Source organism: Perissodus microlepis, chromosome 5 (assembly GCF_051167445.1).
Source record: "Perissodus microlepis isolate ML-2025 ecotype Zambia chromosome 5, ASM5116744v1, whole genome shotgun sequence".
In the NCBI taxonomy this organism is placed as follows: Eukaryota; Metazoa; Chordata; class Actinopteri; order Cichliformes; family Cichlidae; genus Perissodus; species Perissodus microlepis.
In genome coordinates this window covers 15,781,598-15,796,718 of record NC_140465.1, presented here as the reverse complement: position 1 = coordinate 15,796,718, position 15,121 = coordinate 15,781,598, and the positions used below count along the sequence as shown (strand labels likewise).

Sequence of the window (15,121 nt, the reverse complement as noted above, 5' to 3'; positions counted from 1 at the left end):
TCAGTGACGGATCTGCTTCACCAGAGCCCAAACCTCAAAATTATTCAAGCAGCGAGAGATCATCATGACCAAAAACAGAATAAAAAGCAGAAAACATCCAAAGAAGATCATTGAATGTCCCTCAGGAAGTCCAGAGAACTATTCCCAAGACAATACTTATAGCAATGATGACGAAGCTTGCCTAAGAGAGTTCAGGCTGTGTTGAAGAATAAAGGTGGTAATACAAAATATTAAATCTTACAAACTCTGTTTTGCCTTAAATACTCGCACTTGTTTCACTGAATCAGTCCCATTTACCTAACAAAAATAAAGAAGTGAGGGGGGGCTTTCACAGTACCGTCTAATTGAATATGCTAATGATGGCACGAGTCACAATTTTATACCTCATGTTCAATTCAAGAAACACATTTCAGTCCATTTTTCGGTTTCATTCTTCTTTCACGCTCATTCATTCCACACAGACCCCCAATCTGTGTAATAAAACACAATTAAGCCTCAGTGTGGTTGAAACATTTATTTATATTTGCAGTGATGACTGATTTCAGATGGTTGCAGCAACAGAAGACAAATGTTGAACACGAAATGAACTACACCCATTCAGTCTTTCAGCACATAGAAAAATACTTTTGTTTCTTGAGCTAATTCAAGGGCAATACCAGTATTTTTATAAGGTGTGTCGTTCTTGTGTGCTTATCCACTTCTACTTGTTCCTTTTCCTCACGATTTTAACACAGCTAGCTTAAATCATTTACATACAGCTCAATGCCTGTCACAGTCTTACAATGTTATTGTTCCTATTGTATTATATTAATACAGCTACAGTAAACTCACTATCTAATGGCTTTGCTAATCTGACGCGTCCAGAAATGTCGCAGGAGGAACATATCGTCGGAGATGACACGACTTTTGTGTTTATGAGTGCCTGCTGACGATACTGATACGTGAAAAAACACTGGTACTGTCCTTTAAGACGTGACACGTTATTACTCGTTACATTTACACATTGAGAACCATAGCAGCGATCCTCATTTCATTCCTCTTTCTCAGCCTTTTACCTTTTTTTTGTGATGCGGGAATAACAAAATAATATTCCGAAGCAGACATCGTGAAAGGCAGAGCGGTGAATGACACTGATACGCCGAAACTTCCGACACTGTTACCTCTTGCTGCGCGCTTCCCTGGCCGACTTCAGCTTTTTGTCTGAGTCGACGTCGCTTCGTCCCGAAAATATTCATGTTCTAGTGCGTTTAAGGCTGATATTCGTTTCAAGGGGTCAAAGGTCAGCATTTTCTGTGGAGGAAAGAGTAGCACGATGTTAGAAGTATGTCACTGTACGTTGTGAGCTCTTTAATGGACAGTTTGATGAACTACCAAAGAATATCTAATCAGCCAGTCACATGACAGCAACTCATGGCATGTAGACATGGTCAAGACAAGCTGGGCATCAGAATCAGGAAGAAAGAGGATGTAAGTTTGAATGTGGCACGGTTGTAGTGTCAGAAAGGCCAGTCTGAGTATTTCTAAAACTACTGAGCTACTGGGATTTTCCCACACAACCATCTCTAGGGTTTCCAAAGAAAAAAAAAGAGAAAATGTCCAGTGAGCGGCAGTTCTGAGTTTAGAGGTCAGAGGGGAATGGGCAGACTTCTGAATGCATAGCACATCAAACCTCGAAGCAGACGTGCTACAGCAGCAGAAGACCACACCAGGTGCTCCTCCTGTCAGCTAAAAACAGGAACTGAGGCTACAATTCACACGACAGAAGACTGAAAAACGTCGGCTGGTCTTTCGATTTCTGCTGTGACTTTCAGATGGTAGGGTCAGACTTTGGGGTAACCAACATGAAAAGATGGATCCATCGTGTCTTGTATGGTTCAAGCTGCTGCTGGTGGTGGCTATTTTCTTGGCATATCTTGGACTCCTTAGAACCACTGAGCACCATTTAAATGCTACAGCCTACCAGCCTGCTGACCATGTCCATCCCTTTATAACCACAGTGTACCCATCCAGCTGGATAACATGTCACAAAGCTCAGATCATCTCACACTGGTTTCTTGAACATGCCAATGAGTTCACTGTACTCGGATGGCCTCCACAGCACCTTTGGCATGTGGTTAAATGGGTGATTCACATCATGAATGTGCAGCAACTGTGTGATGCTATCATGTCAATATGGAGCAAAAAGATCTCGGAGGTATGTTTCCTGCACCAAAGAAGATTAACTGGCAGATTCAGTCCTATTTATCAATTCTGCAGTGAAACCGAGAAGTAAAAGCACTTGTGTTTCTATTATTTATCACATCATACGGGGAGACATGATAAAATCTTCTGTCTACTTTAAATAGTTAGGTAACGCCTTTAATCACAGGAATGAACATTTACTGTAAATCTCCTTTAAATATTCCATTTAAAATGTCAATTTAAGTCATATTTCCACTTTAACCAGCACTCTGTAAAGCATGCGAACAAAACCCTTTTCTTAAAAGGGCACTTCCACAAGTCCGGGTTTCTCCTCTAACACAACCAGCTGAATAAGCAAAAGGAGTCACAGGAATTTGTCAGGATCGCAGCAGTTGAATTCCTGAGGCTCGTGTTTAAGGCAAATGAAATTCTTCTGGGATCTGAGGTTGCTTAATCTGTTAATGCCCTGATTTTAACTCGGTATGTAGCTGAGACATAAATCAACTACCAGGCAGGATGCAAAGCCACTCTAATGATTTAATTCACGAGCCTTACCAGCAACAGTTGCGCCCCATGCTCATTTATCTCTGGGACAAAGTCCGTGATTGGGCGAGCCGTGAGAGTGGGGAAGTTTTTCCTTGATAGTGTAACATCAGTCGGCCACTCCTCCTCTGGCGGCAAGCCGATAACCCTGAAATGACGTGTAAGTTTCAGTGACAAAGGAGTTGCGAGAATGATCAGTCGGGTTAATGTGACTGAAAGTGTTTGTTACTCACTCAAAAATCTTCCCAAGTTGGTCCATTTCTGATTCTCCACAGAACAAAGGTCTAACACGCAGACAGATCAAAGACGAGTTAAAAGCTGGAAGCTGATGGTTATTTTTGACCTTGGGCCTAAAAGCTACAACATCATAACACTGTGCATTTTTGATGAATCATAAGAATCTCACCATCTTCATAGGAACTGCTCACAAAGGGATCATTTTTTAGGCATTCATCCTTTGATGCAATGTGTCATTTGTACCGCTAGGTGGAGCTGCTGTGTGCTTCTTAGCATTTCTGATTAAACTTAAAAGCTCTTCTAATAGGTTCATAAAATTGCTGCTATCACAGGATCAGTCTCTTAAATTATACCTCTAAATCACCGAACAAAATTAATACTGAGCTGAAGTCAATTCTTAATATTAATATTAAGCTTATTGGTTAATTACCCACCCCTGCTCTATGGTAAATTTGTATCACCAAGCATCATCATTCCCTAAACAGCTATAAAAAATACAGTTTAACTCAATAAACCTTAATCTTAAGTTACAGCTATAAAATGTTTATGGCAAAGACCTTTTTTATTTACTCTTTAAACCAATTTACCCTTATTAAAACTCATTTTACTGATATATGTACTAATATATGAGAAACTAAAAAACCGCCCGTGCCTCAGGACCAGAGAGCACACACTGACTGCAAATGTGCCGTGCATATTTTGGTTTCAGTCAGAAGGAGAATGCAGAAATGTTCATATATCTGTAAAATGTTCAGCCTCGTTGCACATTTGCACTGGATTTGCTATCATGTCCTGGCATCTTACTAAATATTTCTTGCACGTGATTAAAAAGAAGAAATGATCCACATCTATGTCAAACATGAGAAAGTCAGCCTGACTTAAACCGAAAAAATTAACAACACTTTGTAAATATTTAACTTTCTCTAACCTTAGCCAACAGTTTCAGAACCTGAACAGCAAATAAAAAGCTAGACACGAGTCCCAGGCTTGTGCCTTTGTACACACTGCTTCCCTATCACAGGTGCAGTTAAAAGATGTCATGGTTATCGAGGCAATGGCTTCATACAGAACCAGAGCAAATCAAACTTACTTGGCACGATGGAGATGATTTAAAATCGCAATCTAATCTGTTTTCAGGAATTTAATGAGAACCCAGAGCTCACGTCACACCTCGCAGAGGATGAGTAATCAGGCCTCTGCTACTTTTTAACTTAGTGGCTCAGATCGCAAAAATCGAATGCTGACTCACTTCCGTCTGAACATCTCTGCAAAGATACAGCCGGTGCTCCAGATATCCACGGGTGTGGCGTAACTGGACTGCAGCAGGACTTCCGGAGGTCGGTACCACAGGGTCACAACCTGGAAGACACAAACAGAACAGCTCAATGGATACATACCAAAAAAACCTTTTATCAATATGCATATGCTGATACTAATTCATCATGATCTGATGGGAATTTCTAACTTGGGGTTGGGCTCTAACAGAGTCGCAAACAGCACACAGGTCAAATACTGTTGAAGAACAAAACACTCGTACTTTAGCTGCTTTTCTGCAGATGTTTTCCAGAGTGTGTCATTCAGGTTGAGGTGAGAAAAAATGCTTTACTGATGTCTGAAGATCACGTAAAAGAGTTTATTCGTAGTGCAAAGACAGTGTTTAGCAAAAACCCCCACAAAACATTATCTAGTAGCAGGGGCAGGGCAGTCGACCCCCCTTGATATTCAACTGGGCCCCCATGTTGCCCCTCCAAAATTGTGTAGTCATGTCACTCTAACCATGGGCGGAAATTACAGATAAGACGGGAAGACAAGAAAGTTTTGAGCCCCTTTTTCTGTTAAAAACTGTTTTGTCCCCCCTCAGTGCATCACTGCACGTAAATACCATTACGTGCAGTGACAGCTATAGGGTAAAAAAGAATGGTTAAAAGATGTGCCCCTCATTGACCTCACATTGGTTTGATCCACTGCCTAGCCACCCCCCCAACTCTTGAATTTGCAAACTGTAAGCAAAACGATGTGTGTTTTTTTCTAGCACTCAGGAAAATTAAACATACTTACTGCCGTTACCACTCTTTATTTTATTGGCTCCATTACTTTGCCGCTAAATCTGAATCTGCAGCAAGGGTGCTTTATAATTATGGGGAAGCTACGTCTTCTAATGGAGGTCTAGTGAACATTAAGATCATTACAGCTACTAAATTTAAAAACACTTTTAAAGTGCTTTTGTTTTCCTACGTATTTAATTGAATATTTTTTAGCCTCCTCCAGTACTTCCACACTATATCAGTAAAAGGTCTATGGTTTAATCCCAGGAGGGAACATAAAGTCCTCGTGTCAGGAAGGTTATCTGGTATAAAAAATCTACCAAAATAAGCATGTGGAGCTACTTCTTGTCCTTGTAATTAAGATAGCAACCAAAAATAACTCTATGAGCCTCCCTCCCTGACTCAGTTGACTAATTGTTGGGCCTCCCTTTTTAAAAAGTCCTGGAAAAATGCCCCTGCCGGGCAAAGATCTGCATCTTCAGCAGGTAATTTTCTTTCACTGTACTCATGCTAATGCAGAAGCTAGCATTTAGCTAAAGTTACAGACATACCAGCATGGCTCTGGCCTTTTACTGTTACTTTACTGTTCATTTTTTAAACCACTAAAACAATTTTTCAGAATTCAAATAAAACAAATAATAAGCTGACACGGCCACAATTACAGCATCTTTAGTTATGGGGCAAATGTGCGTGACATTAAAAGCAAAACGCCAAAACAAGGCATAGCAGTTTAAACTAGTAGTAAGTAGTGAGTAATAAAATGCTAGCCAGTGCAGTAAATCTGAATATTACGTCTTATTTTCTTTATAAAAATGCAGTTTTGAGGCATCATGGTTTGTCCTGGAGTATTTCCTGGCAATCTGCTAACACTCCAGGAAGTTACTGCTTCCATCCAAGTCACGGCGTGAGAATTTACACAACATCTTTACACAAAAATGTGATATAATGTATTAATTACCGAGGCTTGGGGTTACTACTTGGCAGCTTTTGTTACTTTTGGATTGTTTACCCACCATTTCCAGTCCTGCCTTACGCTAAGCTAACCATCTGCTGGTTGTAGTGTTTTTATCTAACGCTAAGCAAGAAGGCAAATAAGCATATTTTCCAAAATGTTTATGCCTGGCACCAGAATGCTGAAGATTGGAAACTGTATGTTATTTTCACTGTCTAGCTGCCTAAAACACTTTGAAGTGCTGACTACAATGAAATGGTAGAAAATCGACAATAAGAATTAATCAAAGTTAGAAAAAAAATTACAATATCCTTTGGAAAATTACTCTATACACGTCTTACCACAGGAGTGAGGGCCATGTGGCAGCTGTAGATCCTGGCAAGTCCAAAGTCAGCCAGCTTCACCTGGCCCTGGCTGGTTACCAGAATATTCTCTGGTTTCAGGTCTCTGTGCATCACGCGGTTAGAGTGAAGGAATGCAAGACCACACAGCAACTGCTTCATCAAATCCTGCAAAAACACAAGCAGAGCTTCACTGGAACTACATATTTTACAGCTTTCAGCTTGGGAACAGGGATTTAAATGAGTAATAAGCAGAACAGTCCATGCTTGGAATGTGGTATCAGCAATGTTATTTTACTTTAGCTAAGTTTTAGTGTAGATATAGCTGGAGCCAGTTCTCACTTTAATGCGGTCTGGAGATAATCCCGGTGCTGGCGCTTTCTCTAGGTATGTCTTAAGGTCCTGGTCCACGTGCTCAAACACTAGAGTGACTTTGGTCTCCTGGTTTGCCCCCTTGGTGGCGCAGACATCCATAAGCCTGCACAAGTAAGAACATTCATGACTCCTGTGTGAAGCATTCATTTTAATCACAAGATGAAAAGACGACACCCACCTGACCACATTGGGGTGGTCGAACTGCTCGAGCCGTTTTAACAAAGCCACTTCTCTGACTGTGGAAACCGGGAGGCCGTTTTGGTCTGTCCTCACATGCACGCTCTTCAGAGCCACAAACTGCCCGCTCTCAATGTCCCGGGCTTTATAAACAGTCCCATAAGCACCTCCACCGATTTCTGCCACCGGGTCATACTGGATGCTGGTGCCGTGGGCCATGGCCAAGTTGAAAGAGCCTGACAAATAAAGCAATAATGATATTACTGGCAATTGGTTAATGTCCCGTGGAAAGTGCACTGCTTCAACTGACCGATCACAGTGGTTGAAGATGCAAACACATGATGAGGCTAGAAAAAAAGTCATGAAATTGTTAAAGTCAGCTGGATTCACCCTCTGGGTATGAAGACTGCCTGGACCCAAGTTTGTTATCTGACCATCCACTTCAGAGAACAACAACACTGGCATTGCTTAAAAATGCAAAAAGAAAAAAAACCTTATAAAAACCCATCTAACAACAGACAACCAGCATAATGAACTTTTTATGAACTCTCTATACTGGACAAGGAACATCATCTTCCCAAAGACCTATTCTGTGTGGGAGAAGCTGGTGACTGTTCAGTAATAAAGAGAGAAAAGTCCTCGGGCTAACACCAGGCAGAGGCTGAAATTCATTACCACATCTCTGCAAATCTGCCACATCCAAAATGAATTGATGCTCCTCAACAGCTCTTGTGCTTGAGGATCCATTTCTAAATGAGTACAAAGTCTATTTCCTGTCACACTGCCAACAGTCCATCTTAGAAATAACTTCGAATTGGCGATAAAAAAGCACTTTTGTGTTAGAACTTCATGCGCTCTCAATGAAAGTCTTCCTGTTCGTGTTTTTTTTAACTTTGCAAATGACCTTCTATAGCAACAGTATGCTTACTTTTATCTGTTTAACTACAGCGGGGGCTTTTATAGCAAATGCTATTGGTAGCTACCAGTTTCTTTTTTATTCTTTGAGCTTTAGCCTGTTTTTGATGTGAAAAATTTTCTAGCTTGCTAAAATTATTCAGTTGAACTTCTTCCACTACATTACATTTTTAAAACCTTTTCCCTAATACTCCAAAGACCCCCCACTACAGGGATCCACTTCTATCAGCAGCTGTTGGCTTTTCCCCTCCACTTTTGTCACCAGACCAAACCTCTGTAAAAATGTCCTCGTCTGTTCATTTTGCTTTCAGTTTAGTGTCTGTTTGTGAATGAATTGCTCCAAAGACTCGTGTTGTTATAGGTTATAGTGCAAGTCTTTAGCAGCACTAGTCCTTTTGACTTCTTGAGATAATTAGCCCACTCACTACTGCTGTCAGTGTTGCTGTGCAAATACATTTGACTGTCTCAGCTGTAGTTTTCAATGATGTAGTGCCCCTTTCATTTTGATTCAATTCAATTTTATTAATATACCACCAAATCACACAAACAGTCAACTCGAGGCAGTTTATATAGTAAGGTAAAGATCCTACAAAAATAAAGAGAAAACCCCAAGCAAGCACTTTGGCAACAGTGGGAAGGAAAAACTCCCTTTTAACAGGAAGAAACCTTCAGCAGACCCAGGCTGAGGGAGAGGCGGCCATCTGCCCCAACTGTCTGAGGGTGATGAGAGGAAGAAAGGCAAAAAACACACTGTGGGAGAGAGCCAGAGATTAATAATAAGTAACGATCAATGCAGAGCAGTGTATAAACACACGGTGAGTGAAGACCACTCAGTGGGAAGCCCCCAGCTCACTAGGCCTATTGCAGTGTAACTAAGGGAGGATTCAGGGTCACCTGATCCAGCCTTAACTATAAATTTTGTCAAAAAGGGAAGTTTTAAGCCTGATCCTGAAAGTAGAGGTGTCGTCTGTTTCCTGGATCCAAACTGGGAGCTGGTTTCACAGGAGAGAGGCCTGAAAATGAAGCTTCTGTCTCCCATTCTACTTTTAAATATTCTGGGAACCACAAACCAGCAGTCTGAGAGCAGGATGCTCTACTGGGGTGATGTGGTCCTATGAGGTCTTTATGGTAAGGTATGATGTGGTCTCTCTTTTTATTCCTTGTCAGTGAAGGTGTTTTTTTTTTTTTTTTTCAAAGCCAGTTTGTACCATTATCTCTACGATGCTCCCACTCCTACCATTTAATAACCTTAAAGAATAAAAAGTTATCAAAAACGATAAATTGTACTTCACTTGAATGTTTATAACAGGTAGACCTGGGATGCTTTTTAAAATTCTTCAATTCATATTTAGTGGTGAGACAAACAAAATTCTGCCACAGACTGGTCTCCCTGTTGACCTGTGATAAGGTCCATACAGATATATACACATAGAAAGGCTGAGAAAATTATACTAAAATGCTTTAGGAGTAGAAAAATGTCCCACATCTTGACAAACTTATGGTAAAAATGTCACTCAGCTCGTTTAATGTAGCTCCTTAAAAATGTACATATGCTGTAAATACTTTACAATTTACACATTTGTTTTTTAACCCTCTCAGGCTCAAATTAAGTTTTTGTCGCTAATGCACAAAAGAATACCTGCAGTGGTACTTCTGAGTAAAAAAACTCATAAAATATGTATGTGGGGTAATCAGGTTGTTAGCTTTTACTTGTTGCAAATCTGCAACGCCTGCCTTGAGAGGGTTAAGATTTTTCAAACAAAAAGTTACTTTGATGTTATTTTAGAGTTATTTTATATTTTACCCAGCAGCATTATTAAAATTGACTTGTGCACATAACAGAATTAACTTTGCTTTTTTTCTCACTGTGTGTTTGTAATACAAAACTATGCTTGGAGCTGCAAAACATTTAGAGGCCAGTTAAGCCAACATCAGTTAGAGTGGAGATATATTCATCAGTGCTCTTTTATATACTTATAAAATGTGAAGTGTCTTATTTGCGAAACGGGTGAAACGCACGACACAAAAAACATCTTAAACTTGATTCCAGCCAGGAATACGTGTATCATACTCCCCTCCGGCCCCACCTGACTTCTCCACCTCCCATTTCCTGCCTGCCCCCAACTGTCAACTGCCACATAAAGACAACTGCTACCCCCACCCCACCCTTTACCCCCCACCCATCAAAAAAGGGAAATACTATTAATTTTAGGTTTTTAATCCACAAGTGGCAGGGGAAAAAAAGTCATGTGACTCAACAAATGCGGCTCCACTTTAAAGGCGAGGTCCTTTGACGAGGGACTTCTGCCCACCACTCTGCAGCACAGGAAGCACCTTCAATCACTCGACCAAAAAAATCTTTCTGTGCCGTTGCTCCAGCCCTCAGTCTCCCGACAGGAAGCAGGTACACGGCCAGAGACAACATCATCCCTCTGCTTCCTTCTCTTTGTTAAAGCCTCGGCCTTTAATCTGTCAAGGCAGCTTGGTGCACTTCCTCCGCTCAGCCCATCCCCTAACTGATTTCCATCCATCCACACCCCTTTGACCTACTACACCTCTAATGCCTGATACGGATCTCTCTGCAAGCCCTGCTTTTGCATTCTGAGCTCGGTTACTCCTTGGTAGAAGTTCTCTTCTCTTTAAAGTGTGAAAACAAAACAATGTCCCATTCAGGGTCTCTTAAGAACCTGTTGATCTTGTTTAGACCAAGACTTGTCTGCCATTATGTCAAGTCACAGAGCGAGCGATGTGTTGCTGTCGAAGAAATAAAGAAAGACCTCAAACCAAACTAGACTCCAGTGTTTTGGATTCGGCACCACTTTCGTTTAACAGTATTTATTACCCACCACAGCACAGCAAAACCATCCGTTTGGTTCATGCCTTCTGAGTAAAAGGAGTAGAGGACAAAGCTGACTGTAACCTGACATCCCCAGACTGATGTACTGCCACCAACAAAATCTATTTTCCCTATTTTCATGTGACTCAAACTGTTAATAAATGTAGAGCAGAAACATCACCTGACTCTGTGCATTAACGATGATCAGAGAAAAGAAAGATGAAGTAGGTCTGGAACTTACATTTTTCTGAAGAAAGGCACAACGACAAAGGAGTAGAAACACAATCCACTCAAAGTCCAACACTTCAACAAGGAATTCATTCTCTTCTGGATTTGGCTGCTAATGTCATTTTCCAACACAGGTAATCCAAAGTCCAACACTGTAAACGGCTGTTAGATATTTGGCTTACACAGTATGAAAGCATCTCTGTGTGTTTTATATGAGCCCAGAGATGGAAAACAAATAAATAGAGAGTGCACTTATGGGCTTATTGTCAGCATAGAGATAATTCAGTAAAAATCTTACAGTCCTCATCTTCCACGAGTAGAGAATGTCCATATGAAACGAAAAAAACCTGCCAAGTTCAGATTTGTTATTAATATCTCAAAGTGTTTATTGAATGAATAATCCACTGGATCACTGCATCGGCTAAAATACTGTATCAAATAAGAATAAAAAATGACTAATATTGCCTACAGTTGTTTTTATATATCCAGACGTGCTCCCAAACCACAAACGGCAATTATAAACCACATGTAGTCAATATAAACTGTTGTTACTAAGAGGAAGAGGTATTGCTTTCATTTACCGCATTTCTTCCTCTTGTGCAAAGAAAACTGAGTCAGACTTGTCTGCTGACATGAATCCACCAAAATTTCTCTCGAAATTATTAAGAAATGAACCGACATACAGGATGCAAATAAAACTTTCTCTTCTGCAAAAAAACAAAACAGGACAAAACAGAACTCACTTCTCTAAATAACACTGAGATCAATTTTCCCATCAAGATATATTTACATACATACAGATTAAGGCTGCCACGATTAGTCGACTAGTCACAATTACGTCGACTATCAAAATCGTCGACGACTGATTTAATAGTCGACACGTCGTTTGAAGCTTTGTAAGATCCCAAAAGACGCAGGAATAAGTAGTAGGATTTAAGAGTGTAATAACGAACTGAAACAGAAGATGGCAGCACTGCATGTACAAGGATGCCAGCTGCCGTTAAACCCCGAAGAAGAAGTAGCTCTGTCCCAGAATTCATAGCGCAGCCCAGCTCAGTTTCCAACAATGGCGGCAACTAGTTAGTTTTAATATTGCTCTTATTATTCTTTCTGGGTCACAAAATAAACGTTTAATATATTTTCAGGCGAGAATGTAGCTGTGTAAACCTCAAATATCTGCTCAGTTTATCAAGACACCACATATTTTCAAAAGCGCTCCGACGTTTTCGGAGACGTCTGTTACCCACTAGCTCGATAGTTAGCCGGGAGCAAGGCTCACTAGAGCCGTGAGAACACCGGACTCCCGGCAAATCGTTTTCAAACCCACCGCCGTCTTTCGCTACTCAGGTTCAACATATATGAGTCACTTAGATAACTTCAAAATGTTATTGTTTGGCTTTTTTTTTGTATTTTATTTGTTCCTGAGTAAATCGGTTTGGCTGAGATTAAAGTTATAGTTTTTACACAGCTGAATAAACGTCAAGCAGACAGCTGATTATCAGAAGTGTGAGATGCTGGAGAATATACTCCGGTGTCCTGTTATATTTTAGATAGCAAGGAGTTTATTAAACTTCACCGAAACAATCTGCAGATTTCATTAAAATTTAATAAACTATCATCTTGCCTTTATTTTTAGTTAGCACAAACCTTAAACACTTACAGCTGTAAGCTAATGATAGTTATATAAGAGCAGATGCTGCTGGTGCAATAAGCTGTACGTTTTACGTACAATGGATGATGATCTGATTAGTCGACTAATCGCAAAAATAATCGGTGACTAGTCGACTATCAAAATAATCGTTTGTGGCAGCCCTAATACAGATGAGGCTTAAAACCTTTTTGACAAAGCTTATAGTTAGGGCAGGATCAGGTGACCCTAAGTTATACTGCAATAGGCTTAGGCTGCTGGAGGCATCCCATGATGCACCGAGTGTTTCTTCTTCACTGACATTTTTTCACTCACTATGTGTTTATATCATTTAATCATTCGTTATTATTAAACTCTGGCTCTCTTCCATCGTGTGCTTTTTGTCCGGTCTTCCTTGCTTTACCCCAGTCAAAGCAGATGGTCGCCCCTCCCTGAGCCTGGAGGCTTCTTCCTGTTAAACGGGAGTTATTCCTTCCCACTCTCGCCAAGTGTTTGATAATAGGGGATCATCTGATTGTTGGGGTATTGACCTTACAGTATAAAGTGCCTGGAGGTGACTGTTGTTGTGATTTGGTTTAATATATAAATATGAACATATGAGCATGTTTCATGTGCCTGGAAAGGGGAAAAGCAGTAAACTAGCTAGCAACATAACCTGACTCCAAGTTTATATTCACCTTTAACATCTCATTTAAGTCGACACCTTTGTCAGTTACTTTGCATACAACACTTAAATTAAACCTCACATTTCAGAGGTTAAAAGAGCAACAAAAAAAAAAATCAAGTTGTTAGCGCTCTCACTTATCAGGCAGCAGTCAGTTCCTTTGTATTTGCTTCAAATTAATATCAGGGCAGGAAATTACTAACGCTTGATATGATAGGCCAAAACATTGCCCGTGATAACAAAGGCGGTACAGCGGTACTCAACATGTGTCGAGATAATAAATGATATGCACTGCACTTGCCTCTTCACTGCATGCAACCTGGTTACTCCTTCACTTTATAATGAATGACCACCAACAGTCACAAAGCAGTGATCGGCACTCTGTAATTCATGTTTGGTTTCTGCGGGTTCTCGGAGGTTTGGGAGTCAGGGAGGAAACCTTCCCCTCACAATTCTAACACCAGTTTAACTGGTCTGGGCTAGGCTGCACTTGGTTGTGTGGGCTGACTTAAATATTTATCCCCGCTCCCCAGAACTGGTTTCAAATGTACGTTTTGCAGCAGGCAGATCAAATGTCTACATTTATTGACCCAAACAAACTGTGGGAAGCACAATTTTATGACGGACATCAAATGAATCAAATGTGCGAAACCCTGTCAAACATGTACTGATAATATCTGGCAGGAGGAACCAGTAGAGAGGATTACTGCATGTGTATTTTGCCCCATTCTTGGTTGACAGTGGTCAGAATAAATAATCCGTCGGGCTCTAGTGCCAGCAGTGTTTTCCCCTTGTCTTCACAGCAGGACACAACAGAACAGCCCTGTGGTTTTCAGTGAAACTACCACAGCCTGCCTGTAGAGCAATGACTCTCATAATGAATGATCAGCCTTTCTGTGGTCTCACTGTCTGAGCTGTGAGTCGTTCAGGAAGTGAACAACCCATGACTTGTCACCCTAAAAACATCTCCCGGTTTCCTTTTCCAGCATAGAACAGCTTGCACAACCAGGGGACACACTACAGCTGCACATCTGGAAATTTCAGCGTCTGACAACACTGGGGTCACTGATCGCTGCCAGAACTGGTCGTGAAGCTCACAGTTACCTCCACACATTTCATTCATTTACTGATTCTTCTAAGCAAAATGCAAGCCAGTGACACTGAAGGCCAGTGGGCGGAGGTAGAGAGAAAGCAGGCCAGGGCACACAGAAAGCCTGCTCTGTCCCGACACGTGGTGCTCCTCCATAGCGCTCCTTTGTTAATTACACTGGCAACAAAGTGCAGCAACAACAGGCCACATGGACTTTTTCCTCCTCACCTACATGTTCACTGACGTGGCAGGGAAAACAGCAAACTACAGCAAGCAGCGGATGAGGCAAATCGCCGCCTGCAACTTCCATTTCCACATCTGTGCCACATTACATAAATATCAGTGTCACGCACTCTGATCGCAAGCGGCTTCGAGTAATCGTCAGCCCAGATACTGTACTCACCTCGCCCGTCTGTCTCTCTCTCTCTCTCTTCTGTGGCAGGTAAGCTCACTTTAGCTCTATGAGGAAGACATGCTCACTAATCTGCCACGTATAACTCGCATACAAACGGGTCACAAGTGGCAGGTCGGTAAGGTTTATAGCCCAGCAGTGGATCTGCTGTGGAGAAGCCAATACACCGAGATGATTTCGGCCTCCACTGTGTTTTTTTTCTTCAAGCCTGCACCCCTTTTGGGTTGTCTTCCTGTTGCTTCTAGCAAATCTCGGAGGCGGAGCCAAAATAATTCACCAGCAAATGAATGAAAAACTCCCGAGCTCAGCTGTGCGTCTTAAACTTTTAGAAAGTGTCCAGAATCTGCAGTTATTAGCAATATATGACAATCAGTCGGGAGGTAGTTAAGGATAATTGATATGTAGTAGGCAAATCTAATTTGTCCCATCAAAACTATTATTTAGAATATATATTTACATATTACCGTGTCTGAGTTT

General features: G+C 41.1%; 1 protein-coding gene across 1 annotated transcript; it reads right to left on the bottom strand.

The window, feature by feature from the left end:
* Positions 1-499: 499 nt before the first annotated feature.
* cdk4 (cyclin dependent kinase 4) lies at positions 500-14,912 on the bottom strand. The gene is made up of 8 exons (XM_084928206.1): positions 14,636-14,912; positions 6,853-7,087; positions 6,642-6,777; positions 6,300-6,467; positions 4,211-4,320; positions 2,958-3,008; positions 2,737-2,872; positions 500-1,290 (listed from the first exon to the last, which is right to left on the bottom strand). The coding sequence occupies exons 2-8, from the start codon at positions 7,068-7,070 to the stop codon at positions 1,189-1,191; spliced, it is 921 nt and encodes a 306-aa protein (XP_084784332.1). The 5' UTR covers positions 7,071-7,087; positions 14,636-14,912; the 3' UTR covers positions 500-1,188.
* Between the last annotated feature and the right edge of the window lie 209 nt (positions 14,913-15,121).